At 34.8% G+C, this 17,015-nt stretch overlaps 1 protein-coding gene across 10 annotated transcripts in view; it reads left to right on the top strand.

Moving 5' to 3' along the window:
* The window catches only part of RIMKLB (ribosomal modification protein rimK like family member B), a 101,749-nt gene extending 92,814 nt beyond the window's left edge, over window positions 1-8,935 (top strand). For 8 of the 10 annotated variants that reach the window (XM_074268985.1, XM_074268986.1, XM_074268982.1 and 5 more), the window contains exons 5-6: window positions 1,444-1,647; window positions 6,466-8,935. In XM_074268985.1, coding sequence (XP_074125086.1) covers window positions 1,444-1,647; window positions 6,466-6,929 — 668 coding nt within the window. In that variant the 3' untranslated portion in view covers window positions 6,930-8,935. The remainder of the gene's footprint in view (window positions 1-1,443; window positions 1,648-6,465) is intronic. The other 2 variants (XM_074268990.1, XM_074268989.1) reach the window with 2 other exon arrangements.
* The last annotated feature ends 8,080 nt before the right edge of the window (window positions 8,936-17,015 follow it).

Raw genomic sequence — 17,015 nt, 5'->3', positions numbered from 1 at the left:
TTTCTTTCATGAAGACAATTCTATTTAATAAATTACTCCTCCCAAACCCCCAGTGTAGCATCCCATTAGCCTCAGAAGCCCAACCAGTTCATTCCTTGTCAGCTCCACTGCTTTCCTCAATGTCATGATGCCATCTTCACTTCCACTTTCAGTTTCTTCTTGTGTGTTGTTTTCCTGTTAGATCTATCTTCTTAAGGTCAAGGTTGTCTTTATTTGTGTCTAGAATACTTAGCATTATTTCAGGCACATAATAAGTGCTTAGTAAATTTTTATTTATATAACACTTCTCACATTATAAAGTTGTTAAATATTTATCAGAACACAATCAGATTAATTGATGAGGCCCTTAATTCTGTTTCTAGTCAACTAACCAATTTGGGTATACCATTCTTGGTATAACTTTAGAAAGAGATCATCTGCAAATGTTCAACTTCCACTTTGTTTATTCCTGTTTGTTTGAGAACAGATTAGAGAAACTTGATTTCACAAAGACAAGTTATTATAAGTAAAATTTTCACAAAAATAAGTTGCTATAAATGGAATTAAGGCACATTTAGTAAAAATGGAATATGCTTCTTTAGTAGTACACCAAAGATTTTGTAACATCACTGATTAGAAATAAGTTTCTGCTCATTACAAAGAAAATTAGCTCATGCTTCACAGAGTCTTTATCACTATTTTCCAGCTAAGTATGGAAAGGGTTTTGTATCCAAAGCTTATTCATTTGATTTTAGTTAACAGAGAATTATCCCTTCCACAGTCTCTTCCAAAACATTTAGATATACTGTAATAAATCTTTCCTCATTCTACCCTGTTCTCTCTCCATTGCACAATTTTTTTTCACGATGACTTTTGTAATATTTCAATAGGTTAATATAATTATTTTCCAACTATTTCCCATACAAAGAACAGAGCTTGTCCCCTTGACAATCATTGGAAACCCCTAGCCCAAAGGAAGCCTGTTCTGATCCTTCTAGTTGTTGTATGTTCTAGTATGCTTTATCTTCTCCTTTCAATACCATGCATATTATCTATTTACTTATTGTAAACTCAACACTTTTGTCAGTATCCCCTGTACCTTGCACACAGTAAGTACTTCAAAAATGCTTATTGGATTGACCTGCTTTTCATGATGATAATTATATATTTCTGCAGACTGACCCCTTTATAGACCTCTTTAAATTATCTTTAAAATATCAGAGAATTTAAGTGATGAAAATATTAAGCCAAAAGAATCAGAATTTAATTTTTGTGAAGAGAAAAACCATTGTTCTGACTGTTCATGGACACTAAGTCAATTCATTGTGAAAAATGTAAATATTATTGATTTAAGTATCATGGTATTGGGTATTGGGAGATGGGTGCCAAAAAGGAGACAGAATTAATTATCAATTGCCCATAATGTAATTACTTTAGCACCCTTTTGTTTTCTTATTACTTAAGGTAAAGCTGTTTTCCTGGCTCGAGATAAGCATCACTTGGCTGATCTAAGCCATCTTATTCGCCATGAAGCTCCATACCTATTCCAGAAGTATATAAAGGAATCCCATGGCCGGGATGTACGTGTCATTGTGGTGGGAGGCCGTGTAGTAGGCACTATGCTGCGCTGTTCAACTGATGGAAGAATGCAAAGCAACTGCTCGCTAGGTATAAATTGTAATATTTTCATATTATATAAGTGGATAGTTTGGTTGTTCCAATGGGCACTTATATAAAGCAAATAATTTTTTATTTCATAAATTATAAATAATAGTGCTATATACCTATCTAGAACAACATAATGTAGTAGAAAAAGTAGAGGATATAGATTCTGAGGATTTCGATATTAAGTCAAGAATTGAACTTAGGTCCTCAGAATCCCTGTAGTCTATCTTTCAAATTATATTTGGAACAGTAGAAAGAAATATTCTCTGAACTATCAATTCTCTTTTTCCATTTCCAGTTTGTAAATAGTATCATGACTATTAGTGAAGCTGACAAGGATGTTTTTTAATCTCTCCTCCTTAGTTCTAATCTTCTACACCTTTGTATGGTCCCCAAAACTCCATACTGTGTTGTGATTTGATAGGAAGAGTGAGGGGTGGCAGAAGTTGCTTCATTAGAAACTTTACAGTTATAACCTTGGCCAGTAGCATTCGGGGGAAAGGCATTTTTTCACCCTATTATTTTTGTCCTTTGTATATAATGAGTACATTGCTTACCTAAAAATATAGGATATATAGCTCAAAGAGACCCTAGAGATCATATCATCAAACCCTTTATTTTTTACAAATCAGGAAATTGGGTTCCAGAGGGGTGCCACAGTGTATCCAAGTTTACACAGGCAGTGAAATACTAAATTGGGATTTGGACCCAGCTCCTCAGGTACCATAGTAGATCTGCTAATGTGAATGTAAATTATTCTCAATTAGACAGTGTTCATTTTTAATGTTAATACTATTATGTTCAAAACTACTATCTTCAAATACTATTATGTGCAAAAAAATAGTGTTAAAATTGGATTGTGAGCTTCTTGAGCATAGAGACTGTTTTTTTTTGTCTCTTTTTGTATTCCCAGCACTAAGCATAATGCCTACCTTGTAGTAGGTATTTCATAAATGTTTATTGACTAACTGGATGATTCATCTCAGAGTCAGGAAAACCTAAGTTCACATCTTAGGTATGACACATACTTGCTGTGTGGGACTCTGGACAATCACTGAATCTCTCAGTGCCCTGTACAGTTCTCTGAAACTATCAGTTCCAAAGCAGTAGCTGATCTGTATTGGTAGAAAGAATTTCCTCAAAGGGAGATAATCACATCAATAAAATCACAGCTCTGGCCATAAATTTAAATTCTAGATAAAAACTATACAACTATATATGTATAACCTAATGCGTAGGTTAAAATTTGCTTGGAATAAGATCATAGGCTTTAGATGTGGAAGTCACCTCAGTGGTTATTTAGCTCAGCCTCCTTATTTTACAAATGAGGAAACTATCGGATTTAATTTTTTTCAACTAACAAATTTTTTTTTCTACTTCATATCTTCCTCCAACCCATTAATAAAATAGAAAAACAAAAACAATACTTATATAACAAATATGCATAGTCAAGTAAAATTAATTTTTTCACTTGGCACTGATCATTTTTATATATTCAAAATATACATTCTACATTCTATACTGAGTCCATCATCAGTCCTCTGAAATTGTTATTAGTCATTATGTGGATCACTTTTATAGTCTTTCAAAGTTGTTTGTTTTTACAAATTTATGTTATTTTATATAAATTCTTCTGATTATATTTCTTTCACTCTGCATCATTTCATATAAATAAATTCACAAAGTTCAGGGTACTCTGAACTTGTCCTTGAAAACAGTTCTATTATATTAAATTTTCTATTGAGCTCAGGTTTGGTTGATAGAAAGTCCTGAAAATCTTCAAGTTTATCAGAAGTCTATTTTTTTCTCATTCAATATTAATGGATAATTTTGCTGGATATGATGTTTTTGGCTGCAGACCTAGTTCTTTTGATTGCTGGTAGATAGCATTCCAGGACTTGTGGTCTTTTATTGTGATTGTTAAGTCTTGTACAATTGTAGCTCCATGAGTATTTGAATTGTTTTTTTCTTGTTTCTTGCAAATTTTTCTCTTTGATCTGGGGGTTTTAAAATTTGGCCAAAACATTCTTGTGTGTTTTCCACAAAAAAATCTCTTTGAGATGGTGATCAGAAGATTTTTTTCTATTTCTGCTTTCTTCTGATGTTCTGTCACTGGAATAATTTTCTTGGATTATTTATTTCACTATTGTATCAAGGTTCTTTTTTTCGTCACAGCTTTCAGGTAGTCCAATAATTCTTATATTTTCTCTTTATCTGTTCTCCAGATCTGTTGTTTTTCTTATGTTTCACATTTTGTTCTTTTTTTTTCATTCTTTATTAACTGTTTTGTTATTTTTTTTGGTCTCATAGCTTCACTAGCTTTCCCTTGCCCAATTGTAATTTTCAAAGAATTATTTTCATCTTTGAGACTCTATTTCCTTTTCTAGTTGGTTAACTTTTTTTCAATAATCTTGTTTTTCTTGGATGGTTTTTGATTTCTTTATTTTTTTCTTCTTTCTTTCTTCCTTTCCTTCTTTATTTTTAGTTTTTCCTCAGTGTCTTTCATTTGATTTCTAAATAATCTTTTGAACTTCTATAAATTGTCTCTGGGTAGGGAGCCATTCAACATTACTCTTTGAAGTAGAAAAAACTTTTTTTTTACATCAGTGTCCTCTGAAGATGAATCCTGGTCTTCCCTGTTCTCATAGTAAGGAGTATTAATGTAAGCTCCTAATCATGGGATGTGGAGATGGTACCTTTAGCCTCACCTCAGCTCTCCCCTTTGACCTGAATCCCCTAACCAACAGCTCCACCCTCCAGAAAGTGGTCAAAGTCAGCTTTGTCCTTGCCCCACTTCCTCTGAACTTCTGGTGTGCTGGCTCCTTCCCTCTCAGGGTCATGCCTCTACAGCACAGAACAGGTCTGGCATTCCCAATCAACCAAGGTTCCCTCAGTCTTTCCTGACTCAGACATGTAGTCCAGAAGGTAAAGTTCTGTGGTTCCTGCTGAGGCTCTGACCAAACCCAGCTCATCTCAGGGGTTCCCACTTGCTGTTTCTGGGAGCCAGGCCAGAGATATTTGCACTTCACATTGGTAAATCCCAGGCCTGGGGTCTTTGTTCAGGTTTTCTTGGGTTGTACCAGATGGACCTCTGTTCTACCCCAAGTCTTCTTGATTTTTCACCAGTCTATGTTCACCATGAAGCACAAATTTTTTCTGTTTGTAGGGGAAATCTGGAGAACTTGAAATTTGCCAACCTATTCCATCATCTTCCCAGAATCATCCTCATATCATCTTTATCCTAGACTATTGCAGTAATCTTCTATTTGGTTTCATATCTTTTCTTCTCTTCAATCCATATTTTATACAGCTGTCAAATTGATAAAATCAGTTTCTGTTTTATGTAAAAATACATTATGCACATTTGACTTGGTTTCTGAAAGAAATCTGCATTCCAAAAAAATCCTGTTAACTTTACTATGCTCTCTCTCTACACTCTTGTCCATTGGCTTGGATTTCTGTTGCATCCCACCCACCCCCACCAAAAAATCCAAAAGCCCTTCAAGTGAAAGCAAAACTGACATATAAGACTGGTGCTATCAGATCAGAGGCAGGGCTTAAGACTCCTGACAGGGGGAGAGAGACCTTTGTTCCTATTCTATGTGTCTGTCTTTGCTCTGCCCATACTAGGTACAGTATGTCTCTGTGCCCCTAAATCTCTTGTGTTGCCTCTTCTTTCCTGTGTCTGTCTATGTCTGGGCCCCACATATCTTCTCCCATGTTCTTTCTCATCGTTCCAGCCAGGCCCCAGGCCCCCTGATTTTTTGCCTCCAACTCCTGCTTTTGTATCCCTAGTCCCCACATATAGTCCCCTCAAACTATATCCTGGTCTCTTCACTCCATGGGACAGAGTCCCTTTCTTTCCTGCCTCCTTCTTTTTCTCCCTCTTGTTCCCATGTTCAGAATCAAATTCATATTACATAAAAATCACTTTATGTAAAAGTTACAAAATGGTCTACTTACAGAAAGCAAGAACATCTATATTCTAAATCTAGATTTGTTCTTGTCATTGCCCTAATTGAGAAGCTTCAGTGCCTTTCTGTTGTGTCACCAAGATAAAAAACACCACACAATCTGTTTCTAGCTTTGGTCAAAATGTTATTTTGCCTTGGAACACTTTTTATTCCAGCCAAAATGGCTTACTTATTCTTCCCCATACATGACTTTCCATTTCTGAGGCAGATAGATAATGTAGTGCCTGGTGTTAGAAAGTGCTGACTTCAAATACATCCTTAAAATACTTACTAGATAGATCTATAACAGCACCTCCTGGTGGTTGTAAAAATCACATGAAATCATTATAAAGTGTTTAACATATAGTAAACATTACATTAATGTTAGCTATAATTATTTATATCATAGTACTTGTGTGAACAAAAGCATAGATATTTTCAGAATACAACCAAGCTTTTAAGTATTAACTTCCTAAGTAGTAAAAGGAAGGATTTTTGAGGGCTTCACATCTTAGTTCTAAAAAATTGGGTTAGGGAATCATTCATGAATAAAGAGGTTGAATTTAGGACCCACATTTATGTCTCTAGAAGATAGAAAATGGGCAGGGAGGTGGCACAGTAGGTAGAGAGCATGGACCTTGGAGTCAGGAGGATCTGTGTTCAACTACAACCTCAGACAGTTGACATACTGTGTAACCCTGGGCAAGTTATTAAAAAAAAAAAAAACCATAAGAAGGAGGCTAGAACCCATTTGAATTTACTCAGAGTCTAAGAAGACTAGACACATCAAGAAATGTAGAGCTTTTGTGTGTAATTTGTTCACTTGAGAAAATGTTTATATGTATTCCTGTGGCTTTGCCTTTCTTAGGTGGTGTGGGAATGATGTGCTCGCTGAGTGAACAAGGAAAACAGCTTGCCATCCAGGTGTCAAACATCTTGGGGATGGATGTGTGTGGCATTGACCTACTGATGAAAGATGACGGCTCGTTCTGCGTCTGCGAGGCCAATGCAAATGTAGGTTTCATCGCCTTTGATAAGGCTTGTAATCTAGACGTAGCTGGTATGATAGCGGACTATGCCACCTCCCTTCTGCCCCCTGGCCGGCTCACACGGCGCATGTCCCTGCTCTCCGTGGTGTCCACGGCCAGCGAGACTAGTGAGCCAGAGCTGGGCCCCCCAGCCAGCACTGCTGTCGACAACATGAGCGCAAGCTCCAGCTCTGTCGACAGCGACCCTGAAACCACGGAGAGGGAGCTACTCACCAAGCTCCCAGGGGGCCTGTTCAACATGAACCAGCTGCTAGCCAATGAAATCAAACTCCTGGTGGAGTGACTCCACCTGTAAATAATTAACGAACAAAGCCCTTGTAAATCTTTTCTCTCTCTCTCTTTTTTTTTCCTTTTTTTCCTTCCTTTTTTGAAACCAACTTGCAATGCTGTTTATGAGAGAAGCTCAGGGAGCTGGAGGGGAAACTGAGCCAGGTTAGATAAGAGAACAAAGAGAGAAAAGGAAAAACTTATGTTTTTCAGTCACTACTATCCTCCATTTTTTAATACTGCAGAACCATTAAATGGAATTTTACTACATGAATTAACAAGGCAGAAAAGTGGATTTAAGGTCTATAGGCTCAAGTAGATAATTCTTTCACTGTTACTACTTTTAAAATAATCTTCAAAATGAATGTACTTTAGGGCCAGAAAAGAGGGGATGTAAAATTTTTGCACGATCCCTTATATCTTTTGCATTTGGAAAGTCAGTATTTTATTGAAGATCGTAATTCCTCTCTCAAGATCATTTATTAGAAACAGGTCAGAGAAAACCTCTAAAATTAAAGAAACCTTTTAATATATAAAACTACATTTCTGCCATTTCTGTATCTAACTCTATGTCCAGATGTCTTTACAAATCTTCTAGAACAGTTTTAACATGGATGCTTCACATTTTATGGCTGCGTTTTGTTTTTCATATTAGATGGGAGGGCAAGATAGATGTGATCTGTGAAAACATTTCTTAATGACAGAAGTAGCATGTTTGCATAATGGAAGATAGATGAACAGCGTTGCAATGTTTGGTGTACAAAGTAACATTTAATCGAATGTGGAAAAACTTACACTAGTTTAAAAATATGTGCATTGCCTTGTATTTGTTAGTGTTTTAGTCTTTTGGAAGATATATACTATGTTAATGTTGCATTTTTTTAATACATGCTAGTCCAATATTCCCTGCTCTATGCCTGCATCTTTAACAATGGCCAAAGTGAAGAAAACGCTACCTTTTGTTAACAAGACACTGAATTGAAGCCTGTGCATCTTTATTATCCTTTTTTCCTTTCCTTTTTTCCCCTTTGTTTTGTCTTTTCAGTGGTGGTTGGGTGTATTAAGGTGAGGATAGAAAAATAATTTATATTTGGGGAAATTAGCTTTAAGCTCTTGAATGCATTTTGATGCCAATATTATTATGTATTCTCATTCACATTTTAGAAAGAGGGAGAAAGTGTGTGTGTGTGTGTGTGTGTGTGTGTGTGTGTGTGTGTGTGTGTGTGTGTGTGTGTGTATTTGACATGGGGGAGTGACTAGTGAGGTTTATTTATTTATTTTTACATTGACTTTAAGTAAGATAAAAGAATAGTCAGTGGGATCTGAAGGGAAGTATGTAGTTTTTGACTTCAAGGAACAGAACATAAGTTGTTTTAAGAACTAGACTTCACCAAGGGGGTTGGGGGAGAATAACTATTGAAGCCACCATGTGGAACCGATACTTCCCAGGTCTGTGTGCTATGTTAGTTTGTGTCAGTTTATTTCTTTTATTAGTTATTAACTTTTCAGGATATGTTTATTCAAGGCCTCAAGTTTTTTTTTGTTCACACTCTTGGCCAGGAATTTTCCCTTCTACTCATGGGATTTGGGGGGAAGGGTGGAGGGAAGAAGAAAAATGAAGACAGCAGCATTGGGTTAGTTATAATTGGGTTCATTATAACATCAGCTTTCCCTAGTATTTTTTTCCCTTGCTCACTAAATCTGTAAAGCCCTGAAACTTAAAGAGGTGTCAGCACACATAAACACACATACACAAACAATAACAACAACAACAATAATGAACAGGGATAAAGGTATCCCAAAGAGGTGTTGGAGTATGTATGAGAGAGAAATGGAAATGCTGCCAATCTCTACAGGATTCTTAAAAGAGCAAGTACCATCTCCCCTACAACCCTCTACAGTTTTTCTTTGAGCCACTTCTTTGCTTCTCCAGTGCTGTTTACCTTCATGTGGATCTTAACCATAATTTCGTGGATACTACTAGAGAGACTTCAAGGCAATAAAAAGAAAGATCAGTATTAACCTGTTGTAACAGAGGTTTGATCATGCTTATTTGTATAGGATTTTTTTTTTTTTTCATTTTAAAAAGGAATGTAACAAAAATGGATTTTAAATAGAATTAAATTATATTAAAATTCAATAGAAGGTTAATTGTTGACAAATAGAATGGTAAATGCCAGTATCTGATTTCATACTAGAAAGTACTATATTTAGGAGGAGTTTGTTAAACTTAGAATACTCTAAATTACATTCAAATAATTTGACTTATAGGCAGAATACTCAGTGTATATCTTCATACACTTGTGAACCACAAACAGAAAATGACCACATAATCAGATGATATTCTAATTGAATTCTGTTATTTTGATGGTTCCAGTATATTGTTTGGTCAAGTTAAAAAAAAAAAAATCAAGAAAGAGGAAGCTTGTGCTTAGTTGATTTACTAGAAATGTTTTCATGTCAAGAACATCTCTATATGACAGATACACTTTGTGTAGTTTGTGTGTGTGGTGTGTGTGTGTGGTTCGTACACACAGATGTGTACAAGTAAACATTTTTTTTTCCCTTTGACAATAAAGGGAAAGAACCTTAGGTTGTGGTATTGGAAAGGGAGGGAATAGGGGAAATTAATTTAATGTCACTTGTACTTACACACTCATAGCAAGTCATCCACATGCCAAGTAAAAGGGGATATCTGAAGTCATTCCATCATTAGTTTATTCATACTATGATAAACTATTTTTATAAAATCACACTGTTTTAAACTTTAGATTCACCAACCTTGTCATGATTTGGAAGTTCACATATTAGAATGAAAAGAACAGTAAAACCTAGCTATTTTTCCTCTATTCCTTCATTAAATAGAGGTAAGAGAAAAGTTTAGTCTTCCTCAAAGAGCCAAGTAAGACTTTTGCAAATATTTATGTTTAAGTTTCAATTAAGTTTATTTTTGTATTTGTAATACCTTTTGTATAAACTTCATTACTGTTTGGAGAGGTAGAAATGTATCTGTCAATATATGTAACTATAATCATGTCAAAGTTTGAATTGTTTGTATAGCTTTGTAGCTTGTCACACTTGTACTTTTTTAATACTGTATTTTTAAAATTATTTTCTGGATCGTTTCTTCATCTTGCACATGATGGAAGTTGGACTATATACATGCACACATACTATGGACGATTCCATTTTATTTTTTCCCCATTTAAAAAAAATTTTTTTTGATATTCACAAGCTGCTTAGTCATTTCTGCTGGCTTTTCCTTCACCCAACTTTGAAATCTTTGTGTGCATGCTATCTGCTCAAGAAACAGCTTTGGAACATTTGAGTCTTTGGGGGAAAAAAATCCAGAGACATGCTTTCATCCAGCACTCCATCAGACTTTGAGAAGGCATCGTGTGAAATCACTGACTTTCCAAATCAACTCCCCTACTCTTTCCAGTGAGGAAAAAAAAAAAAAAAGGAAAAAAAAAGGGTAAACAAAGAGTTGTTTTACTCACTTACGAGTAAAACCCCAGTTTCGGGCTATGGGAGGGCTTAGGGAGACTGTAAAATCAAATCTCGTGTTACATTACTTTTTTCCTGGCTCACTCTTTTTGAGAAGGTTTATGGGCTATGTGGCTGGTGAGACACGATCCCCTCCTCCCTAAGGAAATGTAGGTGCTCAGACAGGTAACCTCTGCTGCTACTGTTTTTTATTTTATTTAAAATTTGTTTTCATTGTTCTAGGATTTTAAGAAGTAATATATTGCAGGATTTATAACCAGATTCACTCCTTTTTCTTTCTTTCTTTTTAAAAAATAAATGTTTTATTTAAAGTATGTTAAGCGTCTTTGAAGCTTGGATTTTGGAGTGTCTCAGTAGTAGACAAAAATCTGCTGTTGGAATCTCCTAGTCCTCTTCCAGATTTGACTTGAAATGCTTTTAATTTTGTTTTGGGCTTTTTTGTGTGGTATTTTATTTCTTTTACCAAAGTCCTGTTGGTATACTGTTTTTGGGGAGGGTGCCTAACTTTAGTGTTAAACTTTCTTATATTAATGAAAACTTGGCTTTTTATTTCTTTAATGTTTTATTTTTTTGTTTTTTGTTTTGTTTTTAAAGAAACATTCTAACTGTTTCCACTGTTACTGTTCTTTGCCAGCCTTTTCCGGAGCCAAAAAAAAAAAAAAACCCAGAGAAAAAAATTTCCTCCTTCCCCCTTCCTGATGATGAGTGAGAAGTTTTGAGAACTTTCGGGGTCAATGCCTTTTTAAACTTCCCTTCCCCCAATAATGCAGCTCGTATAATGGTAAATGCAGCAGCCTGGATCCATGCAGAGCCCCAGCCTGCTAGCAGGTAATTTGACTCTTTCTGTTTGCTTCTGATCACCAGTCTTGTTTTCTAACTTGCTCTTTCCCCTCCCTCTCTTCTTCCCTTTCCCATTTTGTTTTAAGAAATAATTTTGGTTTATTGTGACTCTGACTCTGATTTAGGGAAAAAAATCATTTATTTAATTTTCCCATTTGGGTGAGCTTTAGAACTTGTTGGGATGAGCACATAACATTCTTGGGGGAGGCTGTTTAGAGGCATAGATATATTTCTATTCTTTGCATATGTATCTATATTTGGGTATTTTAGAATGTGGGAGGGGATTTTTTTGGCTTTGTTTTTGTTTTGGGTTTGTTTGTTTCTTCCATTGTGCTACTCTGGCTTAAGCTTTTACAGGGGTTGGTGTTCCAAGTACACAGTGAGCTCACAGTATAAAGACATCAATTAAGAGTTGACAGGTATGGAAAACTAGTTTTGAAAAGGTAAAATTAGGAATTAGGCTAAATGTTACACTTTTTACCATAGCATTTAGCTAGTCTTTATAGCACTTTGATTTTTATGACATGATTATAAAGCTGAGAAGGAATATTGAGACATAGAAAGTTAATAGAAAGTAACTAGTTACAAAGTAATTTAAGTACTAATCTTTCAGTACCAAGCACTTATATGGCACTCCTGTTAACAAAGAAAAGAATTATAATTTCCTATCTTCAAATGATCTGATAAAGCTAAAAGATGAAAAATCACAGTTTGGGGGGGAGGTAGCTTGGGGAAGTTGGGAATGGATGGGACAAGGGAATATAGTGGTTAAGAAGTTTGACTTAGTATATGCTTTCTGGTAAGAGGCAAATTCTTAAGTTCAATTAGACCATTCCCTTGTTTAATGAGTTGCATTTATCCCCCTCCCATTCTTCTTTTTAAGCTAAATTTGATGAGCCTTGTATCACATAACTAACTGCTTTTCAAGATTTTTTCCTACATGATTTCACCTTACCACACAACCAATGAGGCATCTGTAAAGAAAAGTGTCATTTAGTCCTGCCTCTGTATCTTATTCATGTGTGAAAAGTTAATCCTGTGCTTTATCTGGTAAAATAGAAGTCATTCCTACTAAGAATTGTGAGGCTTTCTTATATCTTTCTTAGTTCACTGAAATTCTTAAATGAAGGAATCCCAAGTTACTACGCTTCTTGAAATATCATGAAATGCCTTATGAAGGAATGAGCCTAAAGGACCATGGTCTGTAGGTGATTGTGATAGCCAGCAGCTGATAATATGGAATAGATACCCTTAAGGGGCATAAAGAGATAGTTTCATAAGCTTTCTATTCCCTGTCCCATTTTTAATGACCTAGGTATATTTTGGTAGGTGTTGTGGCAATTTAAAAGGCCTTGGAGACATTATTTTCAAGTAGATTCCTCCATTTGGTAGAGTTGATCTAGATATGATAATTAAATCTGTTGGCTACCATTGAGATTTGAGATGAGGGATGGGGTATGGGTGGTCAAAATGTTGTTTTAGATTCCAGTCAGAGATACTTCCCTGTGCCCCACTTCTCAGAAGCACAGCAGGCCTCTTGAAAGCAGCCATGGGAATGTCGAAGCCCTGATGTCACCAACTCTTCTGCTCAGGCTCACCCTGCATACTGAGGTCAAAGGATGGGGGTAGAGAATTGGGAAATAAATGAGGAAAATGGAACATCATTTTACTCCATCTGTTAAATTAGAGTTCACTGTTTTAGAAGAGTATTAGTCTTAAATACTGGCAGACCAGCTTTTTTTTTGTTTGTTTGTTTTTGTTGGGGAGACAGTGTTAAAAGAGGGGAAAAGGGAGAAATTATCCTTAATGACCATCATTTGGTTATTGAATTAAATACAATGACAATAATAATGCTCCTAAGTGGTGGTGGGAATTTTTTAAAAGACTTGTTAAAACTGTTTTCTTATCTTTTTTTACACATGTATTCTTTTTCCTTTTCATTCTGCTGTATATGTGTGTATGTGTGTGAGAGAGATGTACATATTATTTGGGGAAATGTCTATTAATTTTCTTTAGCAAAAAACAATGTTGTCAAATTTCTAAATAAGTAGCTATTTCCAAATAAATTATTACATTGCATATATAGGTGTCTCATTTCAAATGTAGGTGGTGGTTTGTGTGTATGTTTGTGATTTTAAGTAGTCTAAAACATTGAAAAATCAGGAAGACATAGCTCCAGTTTCTAGAAAATTTAATAAAAATTAAATTTCTGCTCATTCTACTATTTTGATGATCTCTGAAATGCAATTTTACGAGGTTTTGGAACTACCGAATTCAGCTTTTAAAAGTCTGTGTATGTAAAATTAACTTGGATATAGTTCTTAGTAGTGGTATCAGGAAAGTAAACAATTCTTAAAAAGAAGGGAAAATATCTCTTAGATTTTGATTGTTGAGTGATTTAGAGCTTTTCTTCTTCTCGTTTTGAAATTTTACCAGTGTAACATCAGTCTTTCTTACAAGTTAACCATAACCTTACTGTGTGTGATATGTAGTAGCAAAAGACCATAAAAATTTTAGGAAGACACAACACGGTATGTTGGACAAAGGAACCCTGTTTGGTTAATGATCTGATACTGAACAGAACCTCTTCTATATACCCTTCTGGTGCAGCAGAGTAATAAACTGGTAGGTGGCTGCAGTGGAAGAAGGACTTCTTCAGACTGGTGACCTGAAAATTCCGCAGAGGGGGAAGTGGAACATGAAATAGATGATGGAAACAAAGGGGAAAGAGGATGGAAGAGAGATTAAGGCTCCTGGGATTGACACACTGGGTGGTAAGTCTTTTCCTAGTTTTTGGCTCTTAATCAGAGTAAAATTATTAGTCTCTTAGAAGAATTACATAAGACAATTATCTGTATGTGTCTATATACTTAAACATACCCACTTACAAACACATAAGGAGGCTATCCGTCAACATGTAACTAAAACTTTTTTTAGCCAGTGTAGTTTCATCCTTTAAAATGAACAGGCTAAGAAAAAGAAACTTAAAGTAGCAACATTGTAAAATGGAATCAGGGCTACATTTGGAATCAAGAGTACTTGGATTACAAACCAAGCTTTACCTTTTATTCCCCTTGTGACTTTCATTTATACTTTCTGGGATTTCTATCATCTCATCTAGAATGAGGAATTTAAACCAAATGTTACCTAAGGTTCCTTCTATCCCTAAATCTGTAGTCAAATGGGCAATAAATCTCTTGACTATGCTTGTACAAGTCAACATATTTAATTGCTGTAATGCAGTATCCTATTTGGTACCTATCAAGAGTTTTAAAAATCTAGGTGAAGGATAAACTAGAGTTTCCAAATAGTTCATCTTTACCTTCCTCCCTCCTGCCCTTGGTATTGTTGGGGGCCATTGAGAACAGATTCAGGAAAGGAACAATTATATTAATTTTTTTTGAGATTATATAAATATAAGTTAGAAAGAAGTGAAAATGACAAAGTGAATGAATAAAGCTTTTAAAAAATACTTTATGCAAAAATGTGCTACCTTTAAATTAGACTAAAAAGGAATCTGTCCTTTTCACATTGAAAACAATTGAGAAAAACAATTTCTCATTGTTTTGTTTACTTGTTTCTCCTTGTATTATTTCTCTTTCTTACTTTTATGTATTTGCATGTGTATATTGATTCTTATTTGTTTTTCTCTATGTATACCTATGTAAGGTGAATTTTTCTAAAGGAAGAAAGGAAGTTTGGATACTGTGTACCATGCACTGGTCTAATGTACTTTATAAATATCTACAAGTTCATTATGAATCAATGTTGTATGACTAACACTAATTCTGTCTTTGGCTTCTTCAAAAAAAACATAGTATCCAGGAATGAAAAGGTGAAGTTTCCCTCAGTATTGTGTGCCAGTCAATCACATCTAGAATATTGTATTCTATTTTCAATGTCATGTTTTATAAAGGGTCATTTTCTAATGAACTAAAAAGGAGTCAGAGGAAAGTAACAACATTCTATATAAAAATAAGTTGAAAATTAAGGATCTTTAGCCCTGGAATAAAATCCAAAACTAGTTATGATAGTTTTCTTCAAAAACTTGAAAGAGGAATTTTGTTTTTTCTGTTTGGCTTCAAAGGACAGAACTGGGAATAATAACTAAAAGTTACAAATGTAAATTAGGTTTAATATAAAGAAAATTGCCTACAACTAGAGCTATCCAAAAATAAAATAGAATGATCTAGGAAGTAATGGATTTTCCCAAACTTGAGATCATTAATCAAAAACTAAATGATTACTCTGGATAGATTAGATAGCTTTGGATCTTATGGATACTGAAATTTTGTGATTTGTTTGATGTCTTAGAGATTTTCCCATATCTTATAATTATAAATAAATAGGCTTTAAACCCAGAAGGAACCTGAAGGATTATCCAAAGAATCATCTAACATTTGTGTGTGTTTACATGAGGACCTGTAATTTATCCCGTTACAGAATAGAAAGTGGCAGAGTTATAATTTGAACCTGGTCCTCTGAGTGTCTCAAGTTTATTTTTTCCCACTATACCATATTGCTTTGTAAGTTAGAGGTTATTTCATAAAACTTCTACAATTAATCCTTATGAATCTAATAAAGGCCTTTCTAGAAAGGCTATACGAATAAAACTGCTTTGCTTAGTAAGACAGTTTAAGGGAATTGTACATTTTTTAAATCTGAGACATACTTATTTACTGGTTTTTTTAAATACATTGACTATGTCAGAACATTTATAGCATTAAGCACCAAGTAGGTGACATATTCCTTTTTCAAGCATTGGGGAGAAGAGACCATATGGAAAACAGTATTTGGTTCAGTTAGGTCTCAAGTAATCGGGAAAGTCCTATTATCCCAACTCTCAAACTGAAGCGTGTATTAACTTATACCAAAGAATTGTGCTAAAATAATAGTCTCCATTCCCTTTTCCTCTTTTTAAAAACTGTCCATTTAGGTCAGAGGTAATTTTAGAGGAAGAAAAGAGAACAAGGAAAAAAAACTATCTGAACTTGGAACAATCAGGATATACAGAAGTATACAGAGACAGAAAAGCAAATATCCCTAATGCTTAAGGAAGAAACCAATTATAGACTCTCCTGGATCCTGGAAGCCCTTGAGTTATATTGTTGTATTCCTGGAAATTCTCTTTCTAGGGCTTATACAGCTTCACTCCTTTTTTCTATAAGTAATGAAGAATATTCATAATTAAAATGTTTAAAATTATACTTATATAACCATGATCATTTAAGAAGGCAATAAATATACTTTTAAAAGAACAACTCTAGCATAATTTTCATAATATAGATTTAATTTTGTTTATTAAAAAGTTCCCATGTTCCTTCAGAAATGTTTTTCTCAGGCAGTAGAATTAGTTCTATTCTAAGAGACACCACACACAATCAAGCTATGTTTTTATTCAGTGTACAAAAGATACTTGGGAGGGGGAGACAATTGGGGTCAAGTGACTTGCTCAGGATCACACTGTGCTAGTAAATGTCAAATGTCTGAGGCTGGGTTTGAACTACAGTCCCCCTGACTTCAGGGTAGTGTCTTGGAATAGTGTATTGCTGAAAAGAGCCAAGTCTGTCATAATTGATCATCACATAATCTTGCTGTTGTGCACAATATTCTCCTGGTTCTGCTTACTTCATTCGGCATCAGTTCATAAGTCTTCAGAGACTTACATTCATATACCATAACATTTCCCATTTGATGAGCCATCCACTCAATTTCCAATTCTTTGTTACCACAAAAAGAGCTGCTACAATATTTT

This window comes from Sminthopsis crassicaudata, chromosome 5 (assembly GCF_048593235.1).
Source record: "Sminthopsis crassicaudata isolate SCR6 chromosome 5, ASM4859323v1, whole genome shotgun sequence".
NCBI classification, from domain to species: Eukaryota; Metazoa; Chordata; class Mammalia; order Dasyuromorphia; family Dasyuridae; genus Sminthopsis; species Sminthopsis crassicaudata.
Note: the sequence above shows the minus strand (reverse complement) of the source record. Positions and strands in the feature narration are given on the sequence as shown.